At 32.4% G+C, this 22,700-nt stretch overlaps 3 protein-coding genes across 3 annotated transcripts; 1 reads left to right on the forward strand and 2 right to left on the reverse strand.

Annotated features, from left to right (window-relative positions):
• Positions 1-15,180: 15,180 nt before the first annotated feature.
• BDZ83DRAFT_572575 (SAC family polyphosphoinositide phosphatase) lies at positions 15,181-18,209 on the forward strand (the record flags this gene model as incomplete). Its single annotated transcript, XM_060504525.1, has 3 exons — positions 15,181-16,129; positions 16,191-16,291; positions 16,347-18,209. 3 exons carry the CDS (start codon positions 15,181-15,183, stop codon positions 18,207-18,209), a joined length of 2,913 nt encoding a protein of 970 aa, XP_060367444.1.
• An 804-nt stretch (positions 18,210-19,013) lies between these two features.
• On the reverse strand, positions 19,014-20,393 carry BDZ83DRAFT_202639 (uncharacterized protein). Its single transcript, XM_060501661.1, has 3 exons — positions 19,941-20,393; positions 19,814-19,875; positions 19,014-19,749 (listed from the first exon to the last, which is right to left on the reverse strand). The coding sequence occupies exons 1-3, from the start codon at positions 20,008-20,010 to the stop codon at positions 19,159-19,161; spliced, it is 723 nt and encodes a 240-aa protein (XP_060367445.1). The 5' UTR covers positions 20,011-20,393; the 3' UTR covers positions 19,014-19,158.
• A 260-nt stretch (positions 20,394-20,653) lies between these two features.
• BDZ83DRAFT_572339 (poly A polymerase head domain-containing protein) lies at positions 20,654-22,377 on the reverse strand (the record flags this gene model as incomplete). Its single annotated transcript, XM_060504494.1, has 3 exons — positions 20,654-20,922; positions 20,988-21,536; positions 21,609-22,377. 3 exons carry the CDS (start codon positions 22,375-22,377, stop codon positions 20,654-20,656), a joined length of 1,587 nt encoding a protein of 528 aa, XP_060367446.1.
• Between the last annotated feature and the right edge of the window lie 323 nt (positions 22,378-22,700).

A 22,700-nucleotide genomic window follows, 5' to 3' on the forward strand; every position in this document is an offset into this window, starting at 1 on the left:
TTATAACTCCGTAGCTCTTTTTTAAAATCGTAACTCTTCTATTTCTTTTTTATAATTAAAATAATTAAATTTTAATATTAAGTAATTAACTATACCCGATTAGCTAGACCTAGTAAATAAGATCTATAATATTTACGAATATAAATAATATAAATAAAAGTATTATAAAAAATGCCTAGGTAATAGTATATATTATATAGTGGTTTTTTTCTAGCTTTATAAGCATAAAAGATCGACCTTAACGGGATTAGGCTTTTAAACAAAAATTATATAATATAATATACTTTTTAACTATATAATATATATAATATACCCTAAATATATACTTAACTTAATATAGTGATTTTAATATAAAAACCGCTATATAATTTAAAATAAATAAGCTATCCTTTATATAGCGGTAGTAGTTAAAAAGGTTAATTATAGAGGCTAGCTATAAAAGTTAAAAATAGCCTTCTTTAACTATAGAGATTCTAAACTTTAATAATAACGTAGAGGTTTTTAGAAAAAGGGCTAAAAAGGCTAATATTTAGCTACTCGTACTAGAGCTCGTAAAGATTTTTTTTATTTTTATTACTTTTTATATTACTTATAAGTTACTCTCGATTTAAATTAAATAAATTACTAAATGAACCTATTAATATATAAACTACTAGTCTATATTTAATATATAGTTAGTAATTAGCGGGCTAGGACTCTTTAATAATACCCCTTAATAAGTCTCCCCCTCTAGGACTCGATAGATTAGGCCCCCTCGATACCTTAGTTATTATAGATAACGTAGGTACGCTAAAGGAGTAGCGTAGTACCCTTTAATAATATAAAATCTAGCTAAGTAATAATATAAACGCTATAAATAGCTAGGCTAATACGAATATTAAAATTTAATATATTAATATTAATTTAGAAATTATATTTTATAGAGTTAATAACCCTTTAAATACGAGCTATATTATAAATATAAGGGATTATATAAGGGGTCCTTTAACTTTTAATAAAAAGGAGTATATTATATTAAACCTAGCTATTTATATAGGCTAATACTAAGAGGTTTTATATACGTTAAAATAAGTAAAGCTTACTTTTTAAATAGCTAGAACTTAGAGGACTTTACGTAGTAAAAGGTCGGGAGCTATTAATAAAAGAGAGAAAATAGTCGAGTTAGTTAACTATTTTAGTCAGTAACTAGGTTTAGAGCGTAATATACCCAGTTTTCCCTAATACGTAATATACGGTACGGCCCCGGCGGATTGCGCTGTCGGGGGGAATAGTATATATTATAAATATCGGAATTAAAAAGAACTAAGTATCGAACGTTTTGCGAGTAATAATTCGAATAAAATACAATTTCTATACCCTCGTTAAAAAGGCAAATAATATATAATGGTTTATAACGAGACGTAGCTATTTAAGACTTTAATTTTTTAATTCAACTTAATATTATATTAATACATTTTCTAAATAAAAATATTTAATAATTCCCTAATTTAAAAATAAACGACCTATTTATAAGCGTAGGGGACTAGACTTTTAAAAAAAAGAGCTGATATTATAATTTAATATATATAATAAGGCTAGGGCCTTCTCTATAGAACCTATAATAGCTATTATATTATATATATAAAAGTAACGGACTTAGGACGACTCCTTTTAAAATAAAAAAACTATAAATAAATTATATAACTATAATTATATAACAAAATAAAGAACAGATATTTATTAATAAATAGGACGTATAATCGTTATTAAATAAAACGGATAACTATTTAATAAATAGTTAAATAATAATAAATTAAAATATTATAAAAAAAATATTTAAGAATAAGACTTATATATAGTATAAGTTTAAGCCTAGCTTAAAAATAAACTTCCTATAGCTTCTTTAATAATTAACTTAATATTAAATTTTATAATTACTTTTAACTATTTTTATTAAAAACCCTTTTTAATAAAACTATAATTAATTACTAAAGCTTTATTTACTTTATAATTTATAAATATAGTCTTAAAAAAGCTATTTATAATTATAATACTATTTATTTAGCCTTCGTAGCCTTAACTTCTATTAATATACTTATTATAACTAACTAGCCGTAATATAGGCTTAGGGTATATTATACGTATTATATAGTTAAAAAGTATATTATATTATATAATTTTTTCTAAAAGCCTAATACCGTTAAGGTCGATCTTTTTTGTTTATAAAGCCAGAAAAAAACTACTATATACCGGAATTACGTAGTTAATTATATAACTAGATTAGTAATATAATTAGTTATTATGGTTAGTTTATTAAATAGGGCCGAACTAGCTTAGTTTAAAAGCGCTATTACCTAGATATAGGGATAAAGTAATTATATAATATAAATAAGAAGTAATATATAAAGGGTTAATTTAGGACCTATTTACTTAGAAATCTATTAATAGTATATAGAGTTTTACAATTAGGGTAATAGTATTTACCTATTAGGGTAATAACTTACCTTTTTAGCTAATTAAAACGCGTAGCTAGAACTTTAAATTTAACGACCCTATTATACCTACTTACGGGCTATTTAGCGCACTTATTAGCTAGCGACTTTATATTTATATAAGGCCTATAATTATAATTATTTATGGTTATAATTACCTACGGTTATAGTTACTTACGTACGGTTATAAGTATCTCTAGCTATACTTACCTGTAAGCTTAATTAATTAAGTAAAATAATTGAATTCGTATTCTATAATCGCAATAATTTAATAATTATAACCGTACGTAAAATAAATAATAAGTAAGTTAATATATGTAGTTATTTCTTAAAATAGCGCGAACTAGGGCATATATAGGGAAGGTAGCCCGTGTAAAAATATAAAGCCTTCTATTAATTAAAAAAGTAGGTTACTGCCCTAATAGCTAAATAGTACTACCTCAATAGCAAAACTAATTATATAAGCGTACGCGCAATTAAATAAATAAAAACGATAGTACGTAAATAAATATAAAAACCTATAACGTACTTTACTAGTTAGTAACGTATATTAATTAGCGATGCACTTTTTCTTACTTTCTAAATATTTTATAAATTTATATAATTATAATATAAAAGTTTAATTCGCTTTCGTTAATATTCAAATTACTAAACAATTCTATATCTTTAAAACACGCTTATATATTATAGCTCTTTTTATTATATATATTATAACGCTATAAAGCTAATTAACCCCTTTTTAAAAACCCCCCTTTATTACTTTTTAAAAGTACTAGCTATTTCCCTTTACTCTTTTTTTTAAATAACCTAAAATTCTTTTATATTACGTACTTTTTTAAACTGAATATATATTTTTTTTACTCTTTAGCGCTTAGTAAATACTATATCAATATCCTAGAATATATATACTTAATTTATTAAAATTATAATTAAATACGCTATTGTCTATATACCCTTTATTAACTAATTAATTACTTTAATTATTAATATTAAAGAGCGTTTTTAATAAGCTAAGATCTAACTTTTAATAAAGTTAAACTACAAAAGCGCTTTATAATAGTTAGAGAGTATTTATAGTTACGAAGCTAGTAATATTGAAAAGTTAGTTATAAAAAGTGAAGTATCTATATATATATATCGAGCTTTTTAATTATATAGTAGTTTTGTTTCCGGCTTTATAAATATAGTAGATCGACTTTAACGGGATTAGGCTTTTAAAAGAAATTATATAATATAATATACTTTTTAACTATATAATACGCATAATATACCCCAAATACGTATTTAACTTAATATAATAATTTTAATATAAAGGCCGTTATATAATTCGGGATAAGTAAGTTTTACGGCTAGCTAGTTATAATAAATATATTAATAAAAATTAAGGTTATAAAGGCTAAGTAAATAGTATTATAGTCGTAAATAGTTTTTTAAAGGCTATATCTATAGGTTATAAAGTAAATAAAACTTCAATAATTAATTATAGTTTTATTAAAAAGGGGTTTTAATAAAAATAGTTATAAGCGATTATAAAATCTAATATTAAATTAATTACTAAAAAAGCTATAAAAAGTCTATTTTTAAACCCGGTTTAAGTCTATACTAATATAAGTCTTATTTTTAAATATATCCTTTATTTTAAATACTTATTAGTTAAGTTCTTTATTATAAATATATTAAATAGTTTATATCTTCAATTATTCATAGATTATTTAGATAACTTTATATTTAATATATCTTTATTTTTTATCTTTATATAACTTATATTATAGTTCTTTTATTCCCGGGGTTTTTTTAATATTCCGTTCTATTTTATATATATAATATACTATAGCTACTAAGTATTAATAGGATAGGCCCTAGTCTTATATTAAGTCGTAATATTAAATTCTCTTTTTAAAAATCTTATCCTTAAAACTAATATAAATAAGTCGTTATTCCTAGGTTAAGGCATCTATAATTTTATATTCTTAATTATACTAACTTGTAATATTAGGTCGTGTTTAAAAACGAAAGGCTGTTTTATTACTTAAAATTCGTCCTATAAAGAAAACTATTAAAAAGAATTTATAAAGAGAAGGGCTATTCTTTATATAAAGTATCCCCTTTAAATTCTTTTCGTTATACTAAGTACGTTTAGCTCTACCGCTCTCGTTATAACGTTTTTAAAGTTAGAGCAGCCGAGTTTAAAAATATCGCTATTTAATATTAAAAATTAAAAAATAAACTTTAAATTATAGAAAAGAAAGTTCTATATTTTTAAAAATAAAAAAAGATATAGTTCGAAAAAATAATATATATAGTATATTATAATATTAATAATATAGAAGAGTTAAAGCGTATTAAAAAAGAAAAAGTAGAAGTAGAATAGCGTCGATAATAAAAAACCTATCCTCTTTTTATTAATTTTAATTATTTTTTATAGATTTTATTAGGGAGTAGGATATAGTTTATCCTAATATTACTTTATTTCCCTTTTTATTAATTAATTTTAATTCATTAAATTTAAGTATATTAATTAAGAGTCGTAGTATAATTAGAGTAATTCCTAGGAGTACTAAAGGTTCGTAATTAATTCTTATATATTTTCTTTATATTTATAATCCTTTTATTTTATAAAGTATTTTTAGTTATTATTTTTATTTCTATAGTTAATAATTCGTTTAACTTTCTATTTTAGTTTATTTAGTTTTATAATAATATAATCTTTTATATATAAACCTTTAAGTACTATTTCGAGGAGTAAAATATAAAAGACTAGATAATACTTTATTATATTTAAAAGTCTTAATTCGTAATTAATAAATAAGACTTTTTTAATAATTTCGAAAGGTTGAATTTTTTTATAATTTAATTTAGTATTTAGTTATTTTATTTTAATATTATAGAAAAAGAAATAGGTACTATCCCCTTTTTTTTAAAAATTAGTTCTTGAATACTTAATTTATCGACGTTTTTTTTTTATATTAATATATAAACTCGAGGTTAGAAATGCTTTTTTCCAGAGTTCTTCAAGTTTTATAATATCTATTATCCCTTTAGCGTCCAGCCCGCCTTATTAGGGGCCATCTTCGCCTTTATAAATAAGTTAATTTATTAAAATAAATATCGTATATTACTATATAATAAACTTTAAAACTAACTATAGCTAGCTATAGCCGTTATTAACTTAAACTATTATTAACGACGTAACTTATTAATTACTTTTTAAATAGTTAAAAATTACTCTTTATTTTCTACCCTATTTAATAACTTTAAAATATCCCTTTTAATCTTTTTTAATTTACTTTTATACTACGATTTTAAAATATTAATAATATTTTAAAATTAATTAAGTATTTCGAGGCTATATTATATAAATTAAGTACTAATAATAGTAATATTAATATCGATATACCTATTTTAGATCTTTAAATCGATAATATTTAATTCGTATTCTTTATAACGGTTTTATTATAGCCCGGGGTCCTTTAATATAATATTTATAAGATCGAACTTTTAATAGCTATTAAAAAAGCCTTAAAGGTCGATAATATTTAAATATCTCGGTATTTTAATAATATATATTTAAAAATAGGTAAACGATTTAATAATAATAATAATAGATAATAAAAGAAATAGCGTTTTTTAATTTTAATAAAAGAAACGAAGTAACGAATATATATATATATATATAAGTTAAAATTAAAGTTTATAGAGGGTAGCGTTATTTTAATAATAGTAACGAGGGTATTTTTAATATTATTATTATAAGCTATTACTATTTAAAAGGGCCGTAAACTTAGCTAAGTAGGCATAGGTTTATAAAATAGTAGCGTTGTGCGCTTGATATTGCTATTAATTAATTTATAGTTAAAGGAGGGAAAGTTTAAAAGGTAGAAAATTAGAAAAAATAGTTTATTAAAATAGTAGGAGTATTTATTAATACTATGTATTAATATTATATAAAAGATATCGAGAATCGCCCGAGTAGTACGTAAAAGCAGAATATTAAAATAAATAATATCTATTATTACTTTTATAGCTTATTATCTTTATTATAATTCTCTATATATTATTAATTAAAGTCCGTAGTTTAAATAGAACGGAGATTTTTTTATATTTTCGCTAACTATATTATTATATATAAAGTAGGTTATTAATAATAATACTACTTAGTTATTTTAATTATAGTTTATATAATAATAGAGGTATATTTTAAAAATCTAGTTAATTCTTTTTATTTAACTATTAATTTATGAATAAAAAGAGATTAATAGTTTATAATCTATACTAAGTTATAAAATTAAGGATTTTTAAAACTTTAAAATAAATAAAGAGCTTTTATTAAATATTATTTCTTTTAGCGTATTATAATTAACAATAACGACTTTAAAGAACGTATATATTAATTCTTTAGCGCTACTAGCTTTTTATAAAGTATAAAGTGAGCAAACTTAGTAAGTTAATTAACTATAATTAAAATATTATTATATTATATATTTATAAATAGTTCGTTAATCCGTGGTTATAAACTTTATAAAAGAGAAAGTTAGCTACGTAGCTTAGTAGTATAAGCCTAGGGAGTCTAAGCGCTCGCCTAATTTTTAGTACGATTTAAAGGAAAGCGGTTTAAATCTACCCGTAGTTAACGTTTTTTAGCTTATATAACTAGCGACTATGTAATACTAATAAAGCGTACCCCGTAACCCCTTAGTAAGGGGCGGCTATATATAGTTAATTAAAATAATATTAATTTATTATTTTATATATACGCGTATTATAAATTCTATATTGTATATTAGACCTATATAACGCGCGGTTATATAATTAATACCTATATAACCGGATTAATAATATAATAATTTATTATAATTAGTTTATTAAATAGGGCCGAACTAGTTACCTTAAGTACTATTACTTAAATATAGGTATAAAGTGATTATATAATAAAAAAACTAATATATAAAGGGTTAAGCTAGGACCCGCTTATTTAGAAATCTATTAGTATTATATAAGCGTACGCGTAATTAGATAAGTAGAAGAGATAGTATATAAATAAAATGCGAAAAACCTATAATATATATTAGCCCGGCTATTAATAGCGTTTATATTATTATTTAGTTAGATTTTATATTATTAAAAAGCATTATATTACTTTTTTAATATATTTATATTAACTATAATAATTAGGGTATCGAGGGGGCCTAAAATCTATTAAGCCCTAGAGAGGGAGACCTATTAAAGGGTATTATTAATAAAGGAAGTTTTTATTAAAATAGTCGTTTAACTAGCTAATTGCTTAACTAGTTAATTAACTAGTTATATATTTAGCTAGTAGTTCATATATTAATAACTTATTTAATAATTTATATAATTTAAATCGAGAGTAGTTTATAAATATTATAAAAAGTAATAAAAAAAAAATCTTTACGAGCTCTAAATAACTAAATATTAGCCTTTCTAGCCCTTTTTTAAAAACCTCTATATTATTATTAAAGTTTAGAACCTCTACAGTTAAAGGCCGTTTTTAACCTTTATAACTAACCTTTATAATTAACCTTTTTAATTATTATTACTATATAAAGAGTAGCTTATTTATTTTAAATTATATAGCGGTTTTTCTCCCCGATAGAGTAATCCGCCGGGGCCGTACTATATATTATATATTAAAGAAAACTAAATATATTACGCTCTAAACCTAATTATTAACTAAAATAGCTCCTAACTTTCCGTTACTTATCTAAAGAGCGAGCTTTATTTATTTTAAAATATATAAAACCTCTTAATATTAGCCTATATAAATAGCTAGGTTTAATATAATATATTGTTTTTTATTAAAAATTAAAGAACTCTTTATATAATCCTTTATATTTATAATATAGCTCGTATTTAACGAGTTATTAGTTCTGTAAAATATAATTTCTAATTTAGATTTTAATATCCGTATTAGACCGGCTAATTATAGTATTTATATTATTCCTTAGCTAGATTCCGCACTATTAAAGGGCACTACGCTATTCTTTTAATATATTTATATTGGCTATAGTAACTAAAGTATTAAAGGGGCCTAAAAATCTATCGAGCCCTAGAAAGGGAGACCTATCGAGGGGCATTGTTAAAGTCCTAGCCTATTAATTACTAACTATATATTAAATATAAAGTAGGTTCTCGTCGAGGTAGTCGGTTAACTAGCCGACCGCTTAACTAGTTATTTAACTAGTTATTTATGTAGCTAGTAGTTTATATATTAATAAATTTATTTAATAGTTTATTTAATTTAAATCGAGTAGTTTATAAATAATATAAAAAGTAATAGAGATAAAAAAAATCTTTACGAGCTTTAATATACTAAATATTAGCCTTTTTAGCCCTTTTTTCTTAAAAAACCTTTATATTATTATTAAAATCTAAAATCTTTTTAGTTAAGGGCTATTTTTAACCTTTATAACTAACTTCTATAGTTAAGTTTTTTAATTACTACCGTTATATAAACATATCGCTTAGTTTATTATTAATAAATAGTAGGGTAACTTATTTATCTTAAATTATATAGCGGTTTTTATATCGAAATTATTATATTAAGTTAAGCGTATACTTAGGGTACATTGCGCGTATTATATAAATTAAAAAAGTATACTATATTATATAATTTTTTAAAAGCCTAATCCCGTTGAAGTCGATTTTTTATACTTATAAAGCTAGAAAGAAACCACTATATAAATTAATATTATAATTATTAAATTATTATATATTAAAGGTTTAAATAGTTAAAAATAAAGCGCGTTTTAAAAAAAGTATATTACTAATTAATATACGTCGCTAATTAATAAAGTACGTTATTTATTTATTTAAATATATCTTAAAATATGAAAATATATAGTGGTTTTTTCTAGCTTTATAGGCGCAAAAGATCGACTTTAACGGGATTAGGCTTTTAAAAAAATTATATAATACGGTATACTTTTTAACTATATAATACGTATAATATACTTTAAATATATACTTAACTTAGTATAATAATTTCGATATAAAAACTAATATATAATTTATAATTAATAAGCTATTTTACGTAATAATAGTAGTTAAAAAGGTTAATTATAAAGGTTAGCTATGGCTACGTAGCTTAGTAGTATAAGCCTAGGGAGTCTAAGCGTCTTACTTAATTTTTAGTACGATTCTAAAGAAAACGGTTTAAATCCGCCCGTAGTTAACGTTTTTTAGCTTACGTAACTAGTAACTACGTAACGTTAAAATACGTACCCCGTAACCCCTTAGTAAAGGGTAGCTATATAAAGCTAATTAAAATAACGTTAATCTATTACTTTATATATACGCGCATTATAAATTCTATATTATATACCGGAATTACGTAATTAATTACGTAACTAGATTAGTAATATAATAACTTATTATAATTAGCTTAATAAGTAGGGCCGAACCGATTAGCTTAAATACTATTACCCGGACGTAGGCATAAAGTAATTATATAATAAAAAAACTAATATATAAAGGGTTAACCTAGGATCCGCTTATTTAAAAATCTACTAATATTATATAAGCGTACGCGCGATTAGATAAGCAAAAGAGATAGTACGTAGATAAATACGAAACCCTATAATATAAAAAGAAAAAAAAAAGGTTAGCTATAAAGGTTAAAAGTAGCCTTTAATTATAGAGGTTCTAAATTTTAATAGCGACGTTAAGGTTTCTTAAAAAAGGGCTAAAAGGGTTAATATCTAGCTACTTATATTAGAGCTCGTAAAGATTTTTTTATTTTTTTTACTTTTTATATTATTTATAAGCTCTATTTAAACTAAATATATTACTAAATCAACTTATTAAACGAACCTGTTAATATATAAACTATTAGTTTGTATCTAATATATAGTTAGTAATTAGCGGGCTAATAATACCTCTCGATAAGTCTACCCCCCTTAGACTAGGCCCCTTTTTTAGCTAGCTTAATACCGTAACTATTATAATTAATATAAATATAACGTACCTATATAGCGAGCGACGCACTCTCTTAAACCTTTTAACTTTTTATATAAATTAACTTAACTATAATATATAAAATTAATTAAAACTATATATTGCCCTCTTTTTTATAACTATCCTAAACTATTTTATAAGTTTATATATTATATATAAGCTTTTTATAATTACTATATTATTACGTATATAATTCAATACTTTTTATATACCCCTCTTTATAAAGGTCATTCTCTTTTTTAATATTAATATTACCCTTTTCTATTTTTAATAACTCCATTTTAATATTATTAACTAATTTTTTAAAACGTAACTAGGTTTTTTTTACTTTTTAGCGCTTAATTAATACCTCTATTTTTATATAAAGCTTATAGTTTTTAGTTTTAATAATAATAAGTTTATAAGCTAGTTTATTAATACTTTTAGCTTAAAAATTAATTACTTTACATATTAATATTAATAAACTACTTTAATATATTTAGATCTTCTTTTTATAAAAAGTAATACTTTATATACTTTTTAGTACTATAATCAATAGTTTTTAAGTCTTAAGAGCCTTAGCTATTTAACTATAAATTTAATAATATTAACGTTTTTAATTTAAAATTAAAGCGAGAAATAACTATTTTAGAATTGAAAAATATAAAGCCTACCTATTTAGAACTAGCTTATATATTATTTATAACTATTAAAAATTAAGAGCCGCTTAATACTCTTTATATAAAACTTTATATATATTTTTTTCAAAATACTTTAGTTAATCTAGGCCGATTTTAGTTATAATCTATTTATTTTTATCAAAGTAAATATATTATATAGCTATGAATTAGTTTTTAATATATTAAAAAAAGAATTAATATTTATTTTTAATAATAATATATAGAGGTAGCGCCTAATTATTTATATATATACCCTAAATAATAAAAACCTATTCTCGATTATTAAATTATTTTATATAAGGCCTTTTTTTATAATTAAAAGTTATAATAACCTTTATATATAATAGTATTCTTATTAAAAAGCCCGTTTTATTAAAATTATAAATATTATTATTATATATTCTATATTCTATAATTATATTTTACACGAGGGTAAACTAGCCCTAAATAGTTATAAAATCTTTAATTAATACCCTTTAATAATTAATTTTATATTAAAAATGCGTTTTAAAACGTAATTAAAGTTATATAAAGTTCTCTATTTATTATAGTTTAGTATTTATTTTATTATATATATTCAAAAGTTAATTAGCTATTTCTTATATATCTTTTTATTATAAAAAGAACTCTTAATTAATTAAATTAATAACTTATTTAAAAATTACGTCCTCTTTTATTATAATTATATTTTTTAAATTTAATAATTTTTTATTTTATATAATGTATTTAGTATATTAATAATAAAAGGTTAATTTAAGAACTTTAAAAATTAAAATAGCTCTTTATATAGATATTTTTAAATATTTTTTAAATAGTTTAGAAAGTAAAGATAATTCGGCTTTTAATTAAAAAGAATTATTTCGTTATATATAGAGAAAAAGTATTTTAAAAATAAAAAGGGTAAAACTAAAAGGACGTGCGTCGCTTGCTATAATACGTTACTTACTATATAGATATATTATCCTCCCGATAGAGTAATTTACTAGGGCCGTACTATATATTATATATTAAAGAAAACTTAGTATATTGCGCTCTAAACCTAATTATTAATTAAAATTAACTTATTTAACTATTTTCTCTTTTTATTAATAGCTCTCGACCTTTTATTATTTCTAGCTATTTAAAAAGTAAACTTTATTTATTTTAATATATATAAAGCCTTTTAACCCCCCGACGGAGCAATCCGCCGGGGCCGTACCGTGTATTACGTATTGGGGAAAACTAAGTATATTGCGCTCTAAACCTAACTACTAACCAAAACAGCAGTCAACCGACTCGACCATTTTCTCCTTTTATTAACAGCTCCCGACCTTCCGCCGCTTCCAGCCGTCTAGAGGGCGAGCTTCACCTACTTTAACGCACACAAGACCTCCTAATACTAGCCCGCATAGGCAGCCAGGTCTAGTATAATCTCTTTTTTTATATAAATATTATCGTTACCCGGGGGGGCTTATAAGAGCTATTTTAAGTACTAGCTTATCGCCCTAACCCTATATATTTCTAACCCGCCTATCTCGGCTATTATAGCTAGGTTAGCGTTAATATATTAAATTTTAATATTAATATTAGCCCGGCTATTTATAACGTTCGTACTATTACTTAACTAAATTCTATATTATTAAAAAGTACTTCGCTACTTTTTAAATATATTTACGTTAATTATAATAGCTACGGCGTCGAGCTAGTTAAAAAAGGGGCCTAGTCTAAGGGGGGCAGACTTATCGAGGGGCATTGTTAAATTCTCGTCGATATAGTTTAACTAGCCGGACTCTTAGCTAGTTCCGACTAGTTATCTAACTAGTTACCTAGCTAGTAGTTTATATATTAATAGGTTCGTTTAATAGGTTTATTTAGTAGTTTATTTAGTTTAAATAGAGAGAAGCTTATAAATAATATAAAAAGTAATAAAGATAAAAAGAATCTTTACGAGCTCTAGTATAAGTAGCTAAATATTAGCCCTTTTAGCCCTTTCTTTAAAAACCTCTACGTTATTATTAAAGTTTAGAACCTTTATAATTAAAAAAAGCCGCCTCCGACCTTTACGGCCGACTTTTATAACCGACCTTTATAATTAACCTTTTTAATTACCGCCGCTACGTAATAAATAAAGTAGTTTACTTATCCTAAATTATATAGCGGTTTTTATATTAAAATTACTATACTAAGTTAAGCGCATATTTAGAGTATATTGTGCGTATTATATAATTAAAAAGTATACTATATTATATAATTTCTTTTAAAAGCCTAATCCTATTAAGGTCGATCTTTTATACCTATAAAGCTAGAAAAAAACCACTATATAAAGCCTTTCAATATTAGCCTATATAAATAACTAGTTTTAATATAATCTTTTTTTTATATAAATATTATTATTACTTAGGGGGGCTTATAAAAGCCGTTTTAAGTACTAATTTATTACTTTAACTTTATATATTTTTAGTCCGCTTATTATAATTATTATAACTAGGCTAGTATTAATATATTAAATTTTAATATTAATACTAGCCTAGCTATTTATAACGTTTATACCATTATTTAATTAAGTTTTATATTATTAAAAAGTATTTTATTATTTATTAAATATATTTATATTAATTATATTAGCTATAGCGTTAAGCTAGCTAAAAAAGGGGCCTAGTCCGAGGGGGGTAGATTTATAGAGGGGTATTATTAGTAAAGTAGGTTCTTGTTAATATATTAATAGTTTATATATTAATAAATTCGTTTAATAGGTTTATTTAATAGTTTATTTAGTTTAAATAAAGAGAAGTTTATAAATAATATATAAAGTAATAAAAATAAAAAAATCTTTATTAGCTTTAAATAGCTAAATATTAGCCTTTTTAGCCCTTTTTTTAAAAAAAAAAAAAAAACTCTATATTGCTATTAAAACTTAGAACCTCTATAGTTAAAAAAGGCCGCCTTTAACCTTTATAGCCGACCTTTATAATTAACTTTTTTAGCTACCGCTATTATATAAGTATATTACTTAGCTTATTATTAATAAATAGCTAAAAAAGGTAACTTACTTATCTTAAATTATATAGCGGTTTTTATATTAAAATTACTATATTAAATTAAATACGTATTTAGAGTATATTACATATATTATATAATTAAAAAGTATACTATATTATATAATTTTTTTAAAAGCTCAATCCCGTTAAGGTCGATTTTTTATATTTATAAAGCTAGAAAAAAACTACTATATATTAAACCTAGCTATTTATATAGGCTAGTATTAAAAGGCTTTATATACGTTAAAATAAATAAAGCTTACCCTATAATAAAAGAGAGAAAATAGTTAAGTTAGTTAACTATTTTAATTAGTAGTTAAGCTTAGAGTATAATATACTTAGTTTTCTTTAATATATAATATATAGTACGGCCCCGGCGGATTACTCTATCGGGGGGAAAGTGATTAATATATTACGTCGTTAATAATAGTTTAAATTAACAATAGCTACGGCCGGCTATAGTTAGTTTTAAAGTTTATTATATAATAATATACGATATTTATTTTAATAAATTAATTTATTTATAAAGGTAAAGATAGCCCCTAATAAAGTAAGCTAGACTTTAAAAAGATAATAGTTTATTTATTATAAATTATATAGCAGTTTTTATATTAAAATTATTATATTAAATTAAGCGCGTACTTAGGGTATATTATATATATTATAAAATTAAAAAGTATATTATATTATATAATTTCTTTTAAAAACTTAATTTTATTAAAATCGATCTTTTATATTTATAAAGCTATAACAAAACTACTATATACTATATATATATATATATAAAAGATTACTTTATATAAGTCTATATGTATATATAATTTATTTTTTAATAGTATATACTAGTATATTAAATAAAGTATTAAAGTTAATAATTTCTTGTAATGTGTCTGTAAGTGGTGTCCTGTTTGGCTTCTGTGACGTCACGTCGCTTCGAACTCGCCTGGAAATCAAGCCCTCTAAGCAACCCCGATTCTCCGTATCGCCGTCTACGCCCTCCCGACGAACAGGCAACTTGCCCATTACAGTCCCTGATAGGGATGCGCAACTCATGTCAAGATGGCCGCAAGATCGGCATCCCGCGATTCGAACCCTCCCATGCCCTTCACCGGCGACGCTGACAAGGGTAAATCCGGCCGAGATCTTTCACCAGTATTTCCACTTCTCAACAACGACGAAACTGCGAAGGCTCTATCCTCCGATGCTGCGATGCAAAACCGTGCCGGCGAAGATGACGTCGATGAAGAACCCGCGGTCGCAAAGCCCTTTGTCAGAACGTCAAGTCCTGACTCTGCAGCCCGGGCCGCGGACGTCTACGATGAAAAGGGTCCCGATCGCCTCGATCACAAGATGCATAAATTCAGCCTGTATGAGACTGCCACGCGGTACTACATTGTTGGGGGAGACGTGACGGAGAAGCGGTACCGCATTCTCAAGATTGAGAGAACAACCGACGACTCGGAGCTCAGCATTACGGACGACAAGATCATCTATAGTCAAAAGGAGATGAATCAGCTGTTGGATACGATCGACGATGGCAACAAAGGCACGGGTGGCATCAAGCTGCGATGTACTGCTTGGGGCTTGCTGGGTTTCATCAAGTTCACTGGACCCTACTACATGCTCCTCATCACGAAAAAGAGCACAGTGGCCATGATTGGGGGACACTATATCTACCAAGTCGATGGTACCGAGCTGGTGCCGCTGACGCCAAATCGATTCAAGGCCGACGTGCGCAATACCGAAGAGTCCCGATTCTTGGGCATACTGAACAACCTAGATCTCACCAGGTCGTTCTATTACAGCTATTCGTACGACATCACACGTACACTTCAGCATAACCTGACGAGGGAGCGCGAAGCGCTTGCGCGTGGGCTTCCAGGGACTATGGATGACTTTAATGGCATGTTTGTTTGGAACAGCCATCTGCTGCAACCGGCCATGAAAGCACTGAAGGATCCCTTCGACTGGTGCCATCCCATCATCCACGGCTATATTGACCAAGCTGGTGAGTACTGACAAATGACACTAATAAACCAACTGGACATCTACCTAACTGCGTTTCATAGCCTTATCGATCTACGGGCGCACTGCGTATATTACTATCATTGCTCGGCGATCTCGTTTCTTTGCTGGTGCAAGGTTTCTCAAACGAGGGGCCAACGACCTCGTGAGTTTGCCCAACTAGTATGCAAGAAACAATACGGCTGACGCGTTGCGGACAGGGTTACGTTGCAAACGATGTCGAGACGGAGCAAGTAGTTTCAGAAGCCCTGACAACTTCGTTCCATGCCCCAGGACACAGGTTATTCTCCAGCCCGCAGTACACCTCCTATGTTCAGCACCGGGGAAGCATTCCCCTGTATTGGACACAGGATAACACGGGCGTGACACCAAAACCCCCTATCGAGTTAAACCTCGTAGATCCATTCTACAGTGCCGCCGCTCTTCATTTCGATAACCTTTTCGAGCGCTACGGCGCTCCCATTTACGTGCTGAATCTCGTCAAAGCGAGGGAACGGACGCCGCGAGAATCCAAACTACTACTGGAGTATACAAATGCAATCAACTACCTGAACCAGTTCTTACCAGAAGGTCGCAAAATCATTCACAAGGCGTGGGACATGAGCCGAGCGGCGAAGAGTCGTGACCAGGACGTTATAGGTACACTGGAGCGCATTGCCGAGGATGTCGTCACCACAACCGGATTCTTCCACGATGGCGACGGCAAGGTGTACCCTACCAGCGTTCAAAACGGCGTGGCCCGAACCAACTGTATAGACTGTCTTGACCGAACCAACGCCGCACAATTCGTTATTGGAAAGAGGGCCCTAGGCCACCAGCTTCATGCACTCGGCATTCTCGAAGACACCTCCATCAACTACGACACAGACGCCGTTAATCTTTTCACCCACATGTATCACGATCACGGTGACACTATTGCTGTGCAATATGGCGGCTCCCAGCTTGTCAATACCATGGAGACATACCGCAAGATCAATCAGTGGACGAGTCACTCTCGCGACATGATTGAGAGCTTCAAGAGGTATTACAACAACTCTTTCCTAGATGGGCAACGCCAAGAGGCGTACAACCTCTTCCTCGGCAACTACATATTTGCTCAAGGGCAGCCAATGCTATGGGACCTTGCGACTGACTACTACCTTCATCATGCGGACCCGCGAGCTTGGTCCGAAAAGACGAAGCGAAACTACATCAATTGGTATACTGCAGACAACTTGCAGGAAAGAAGTTTTCCGCCTTACATGCCACCCCCAGGCGAAGCAAAGAACAAGCCAGTGTCTCATTTCGATGATTACTGGGTTGAATACTATCGCCCATCCACACTCTCGTCATTTCTGAAAATGTTTCCCTACAAAATGAACTCAACCATCAAGTACATACCCTTCAAATCCACGCAAGATGGACGGTATGACCTGAGTCCTTTCCGGGTTCGCAACGAGACGGATATGGACGCCCACGAGAAGAAGAAGCCCAAGAAAGAGGTGACAATCGTCGATCCGCAAGACTTGAAGTCCCCTCGGGACATTGACGCTGCATCGGTCATGTCAGACCGTACGGCAGGTGGGAAGGGGATTTCCATCCACCGCTGGCTGCAGCCAATGCAAGACAGAGTGACTGGACACCATGGAATCATGAAAGAGACCCATGCAGAACCCCAAGATCCGTCAAAGATCAAGCCCACGGCCCAGGAGAAGACTAAAGCGGCTCAGTGGACCTTCACGAAGGCCGTTAGTGAGTCCCTTAATCCATCTGTCAGCCAGCAAGAGGCCGAGGACTATGAGCGGTACATCAGCCATCCCCAAAACCTGCCGCTGGTAGTGTCTGCCGAGACGATCCAGGCAGAAAACCAATCCGAGTACCAGCACTATGTCCAGAGCAGTGAGCAAAGTGACGCAATAACGCCTGTAGGCACTGAGGAGGATATTGCTGTATACGCGGAGCTCCTCAAGGTTGGCAGCAATCCTCTTACCGTCACCGAGGAAGATGCTCAGAAGAAGCGATACAAGGCCTATAGGAAATGGCTTCGGGGCAAGTCGTTCTTCAAGCAGCAGCCACTTGATTGAGGTCACCTCCGCTATTCTCTTCACCTAATACCACCACTCCATCCCCCTGGTCTTCAAATAAGTCTCCGAGCCTAGGCTCCGCAGCTAGCAATGCCGATACGTAAGGCTTTAGAGGCAGATCGGCCGCTGCAAAGATGGCGCGCAATATGGGCGCAAGTTTGGAGACTTCAGCTAAAGCTTCTTTGATCGCTGCATTCCCCTGCCCGCTCCTATGTTCAGCGTGCATATTCAACCAGCAAACGCTGATGGATCTAAGCACTTCGCCTGCATGTGTTTTGTCTGAAATTCTCGGCCAGCAATTCACCATTATGGCACCGAATGCCTGCGCGGCCGCTTGTATGCTGCTAGGATGAGAAGCGAGGAAGGGGTCCGTCATGATTGCAGAAACCATGGACAGGAGCTCCTACTTAAGACTTAGCATTCGAGCTATCACGATGGAGACATGCGAAGTTACCTTCAAATGTGCCGTGGCAAGAAAGCCGAGTTCGTTGACGATAGAGGTCGTTTGCCGAGCAAGTAGTTGTACAATTCCAACATAGTCGGACGCTTGCCAGTAGCCCGTAAAAACTCCTTCCCTAAGCAAACGAGTAAGAACTCCGTTCTTTTTGTCTCTGTCCTCTTCTCCAGAAAACTGGGTTTTGGCAAGCTGGATGATTGCATTATATGCTGGATCAAGTAGCAGAAGGGACTCTTTCTCGGGCGTCAGACTTGGCAGGGATAGTAGAGAGGGGAAGACGGATTGTTCAAAGATGTCACCCAGGCCGGTTTGAACGAGGACCTTGCCTGGGCATTTGACGAGAAAGTCGCCTAGAATAGCCAGACCCCTTGCTTTATACTCTGTGTCTGTATCGTCTAGGAGAGCGAGGAGGACTGGGGTGAATAATGGCCAGCTTTTTTCAACAAGCGCATCCTGTCGATTAATGGTTAGCCGTCCATTGCAGGATCATGACTACTCGATATCGGAAGTGTGACCAACATTGGAATGTTCCACAACCCAGGAAAACACCGTAATGGCATGAGCTTGAGTGGTTTTCCAAGGTTTCGCGTCATCGGTATCAGCGATAGAGCCAGCAGTAAAGCGGTCCTGGCTATCGTCGGCAAAATGAGCTTTCCTGCCGGTGGAAGTGATGCGACTAGAGCTTGTTCGGGAGAAGATGGGTCGAATAAAGCCCTCCAGCACTACCGATGTGATAAACGCCTGCTTTCGAACATCGTCCAAGGAACGCTTCAGGATCTCTCTAGCATAAAGCTCTGCATTGACGGTCGTCCAAGTTCTCTTGCGGTCGGTGTATGCAGCGATGACAATGAGATCTTGGTCGTCAAGCGACGGAGAAAATCTGACGACAAGACTTCTCAAGACATCCAACGCCTGTTCGGCTAGAGCTGGGTTGGTGTTCGACAGCGAACCAGAAGAGTTGCTCAGTAATCCCAGTGCATGGTTAGAAAGCTGTGCGATAGACTCGTGATCTTGAGACACTTGGTCGATGCGGTCGACACTTCTGAGACAGAGTGAAAGAGCGCTGAGAGTGGGTATTTGTGGCTGTTGGCGGTGTTAATGCGTAACCCTGTAAGACGGATTAGATGGATGAGTAGGCCGAACCCACCAAATGCTCGACCTCCGGTAAGTCTTGCGCAAGGTCTGTGAGAGTGTATCGTTTTGGCAGATCTGTGGCTCATGTCAGCTTCCAAAGTCTAATGAAGCACTGCTTTGGTCGCGGGGAAAATGCAAACCTGTATCGACGTTGAATTCAAGAGAGCTGGACGTAGCTCGTTGCAGGGCCTCGACTACGTCGGAGAGCATTGCGGGCAACTGTGAGACCAAATGAACGTGAACGGTTGAGGTGGAACAGAGCCCTCGATGCGGGTGTGTTTACTTGTCTGCGGATTGTATGACAGGTTTATTTCTGAGAAAGCTGAGAGAATGGAAGGAATCAGACGTTTGACCTCTTTGCCTGCCTGAGTAAAGTAGGTGGTTAACCGTTGAGGGAAGCAAGTGTCTCCCTGATTCTAAGCAACAGGATTGAGCGGGCACAGTGGGAGTGGAATTGGTGTGTGCGGCCCTTGGAGGGCATTTTGGATCAGTTTATACAGCAGGTACACTGTCTGAAACACTGTAACATACTGTGCAGGCTTCTCCAACGTTCTCGGATCGAGTGTAGGCAGTCAGTCGGGCAACAGAGAACCGCCACATTGAAAACGGGAGAAAGAGACGGAAAATATGACTTTTCAGACAGCGTGATGTTACAAAACTTTTGGTGGCATTCTCCCCACAGCTTCAACGAGCAAGTGGTCTATTCGGGTATTTCAAGCTGGTCTCCTGTAGGCAATATTGCCTTCCCCGAGACAACCTCTCATCACTGTCACTCCTTTGTCAAGTAGAATTTCCGTCTAGCACTGGCCAGAATAATTGAAGTCTTCGCCCGATACATAGTGTCAAGCCGGGTTCATGTGGGAAGCCCCTCGATCCCCAGTTCAACGGCTCGCCGTCGCACCTCTTCAATGGCCCCTGCCGGCTCAGTCTCGTCCGGGTGACGAAGTTGCCAGGCAACGCAAATATCTAAGGCCTGGCCCATCCACTTACCGGGGCGAACACCGAGTTCTTTTCCCAGCAATCGGCCGTCCACCAGGCGTGTCAGCGAAGGTGCGTCCATGACGTCCAGATCAGCAAGGTGGTCTAGGAACTTCTGCCATCCCGAGAGAAACTCTGCTCTATCTGTGGAAGAATGAGTAATCTTTCCTGGCACAAGGTGCGGAGAGTACGGAGATGGGGGTACTTACCAGCAATTGAATCAGATGGCAACTTTTCAATAGCCTCGACAAGTAAGGCGTAGAGTACCTGGACTCGCCAGTGGCCTCCGTGACTGTCCCACTTACGAATCGCCATACCAACGGTGCCCCTTTCGGTAGTCCTAGATTGCCCGGCACCAAAGCTTCGCTTCAGACCAAGAATCTCGGCGCGGTGGCGATATGCTGCAGTAATTACATCGCAAAGCTTGTTGGGGGCCTTGATGCCTTCCCGAGCAACCAACGTGGTCAGAGGCACAGTACCCCGAGCCTTTGGTAATGGTACCTCTGCCGTTATGTGGGAGTATGGGGTAATTGCAGCTAAATTCCAAGCAAAGTATGCAGCTTCGTCGGATGTGACGAGAACGTCATAGATCAATCTCGGGACCTTGTCATGAGCGAGCCCGTCAAGGACATCGTAGGCCAATTTCCACTTGGAGAGATCTGGTGACGGGTGATCGCTATCGCTGGAATCCGTGAAGATAGCCTCGTACAGGTTGAGAGTTCGAATCAGGTCCAGAGACATCCGTGGGTTCTTACCTGCTCCAGGACAAAGCCAAAAAAGTCAGTTCACCGGATTCGCATATCAAGAAAGATAAGCATGGGCAGACGAACCCTTCAGCATCTTTTCCATCTCGACACCAACCCTCTCGCGGCTAATTTTGAGTTTCAGAGCGTCCAAAACTTGAGGGTCGGCCATGACTGCAGTGGCAGCAGGGTCAATTGAAAAGTCAAGACGACTGGCGAAGCGGAGCAACCTCAGGACTCTGAGGGGATCGTCTGTAAAGGTCTGGAAAGGCTCCATGGGTGTACGTATCAGGCGAGACTTCATGTCTGTGAGTCCTCCGGTCAGATCTTCGACCAGGCCGGTGTGCAAATTGTAAAAGAGTGCGTTGATGGTGGCATCGCGGCGTAGGGCATCTTCCTCGGCTGTGCCAAACTCCATTGTAGGGTTGCGACTGTCCTGGGTGTACGTCTCCTTGCGCAAATTGACAAAGTCAACGTCCAGACCAAACATACGCGTAGTCGCTGTCTCGAGATGCTTCGACTTATCGGGATTCGCAGCAATCCTGTGGAGGCTGCCCATATCATCGGGACCTATGCTGTGCTTCTTTGTATACACTTCTAGAGCACAATAGTCGCGCAGCTCCAGACTAAAGGCATAGCCAGTCATGGCATTGATGGCGGTATCAATATCGTGAGACTCTATGCCGAGAAGTTTATCACGAACCCAGCCCCCAGCCCATCGAAGGACGAGAGGCTCGGGTGAACGACCAGCTCCATCGATAAAGGCAGCAACGTCAACCAAAAGATCCCTCAATTGCTGCTCTTTGGGAGTAAGAATGAGTGTCGGGGGATCATTTGCAGTGGTGGAGTTGCTCATAGACGAGGCGGCAACGGAGGTTGTCATCTTGGACGGCGAAGAGGCAGACGGGCGACCCACAAACGCGTCAAAGTTTCTCTTCATGAGGTAAGGGTACAAGGATGCGCGCGGCACCGAGCAGCGGTTCCAGGTCAAGACAGATCGAGGTCGAGCACAGGCACGTAGCATGACACGACAAGCCTGACAGTTGGAAGGTGTCGAGTCGGCAGATGCGCCAGTGCAGAAAGTCGAGGGGTAGAGCGTGCGCCACGTTAGACCACGGGCCGTGATCCTTGAGTTTCGAGATAGAGTCCTTCTGGTCTCACTCCAGAAGCAGCTCTAGC

This window comes from Colletotrichum acutatum (genome assembly GCF_030867785.1).
Source record: "Colletotrichum acutatum strain CBS 112980 chromosome Unknown BDZ83scaffold_24, whole genome shotgun sequence".
In the NCBI taxonomy this organism is placed as follows: domain Eukaryota; kingdom Fungi; phylum Ascomycota; class Sordariomycetes; order Glomerellales; family Glomerellaceae; genus Colletotrichum; species Colletotrichum acutatum.

Coding starts and splice junctions, on each gene's coding strand:
- BDZ83DRAFT_202639 (XM_060501661.1), bottom strand. CDS start 20,010: ATGCTCTCCGACGTAGTCGAGGCCCTGCAACGAGCTACGTCCAGCTCT. Junction 19,876..19,940: donor TGAATTCAACGTCGATACAG/GTTTGCATTTTC, acceptor CATGAGCCACAG/ATCTGCCAAAACGATACACT. Junction 19,750..19,813: donor TACCGGAGGTCGAGCATTTG/GTGGGTTCGGCC, acceptor CACCGCCAACAG/CCACAAATACCCACTCTCAG.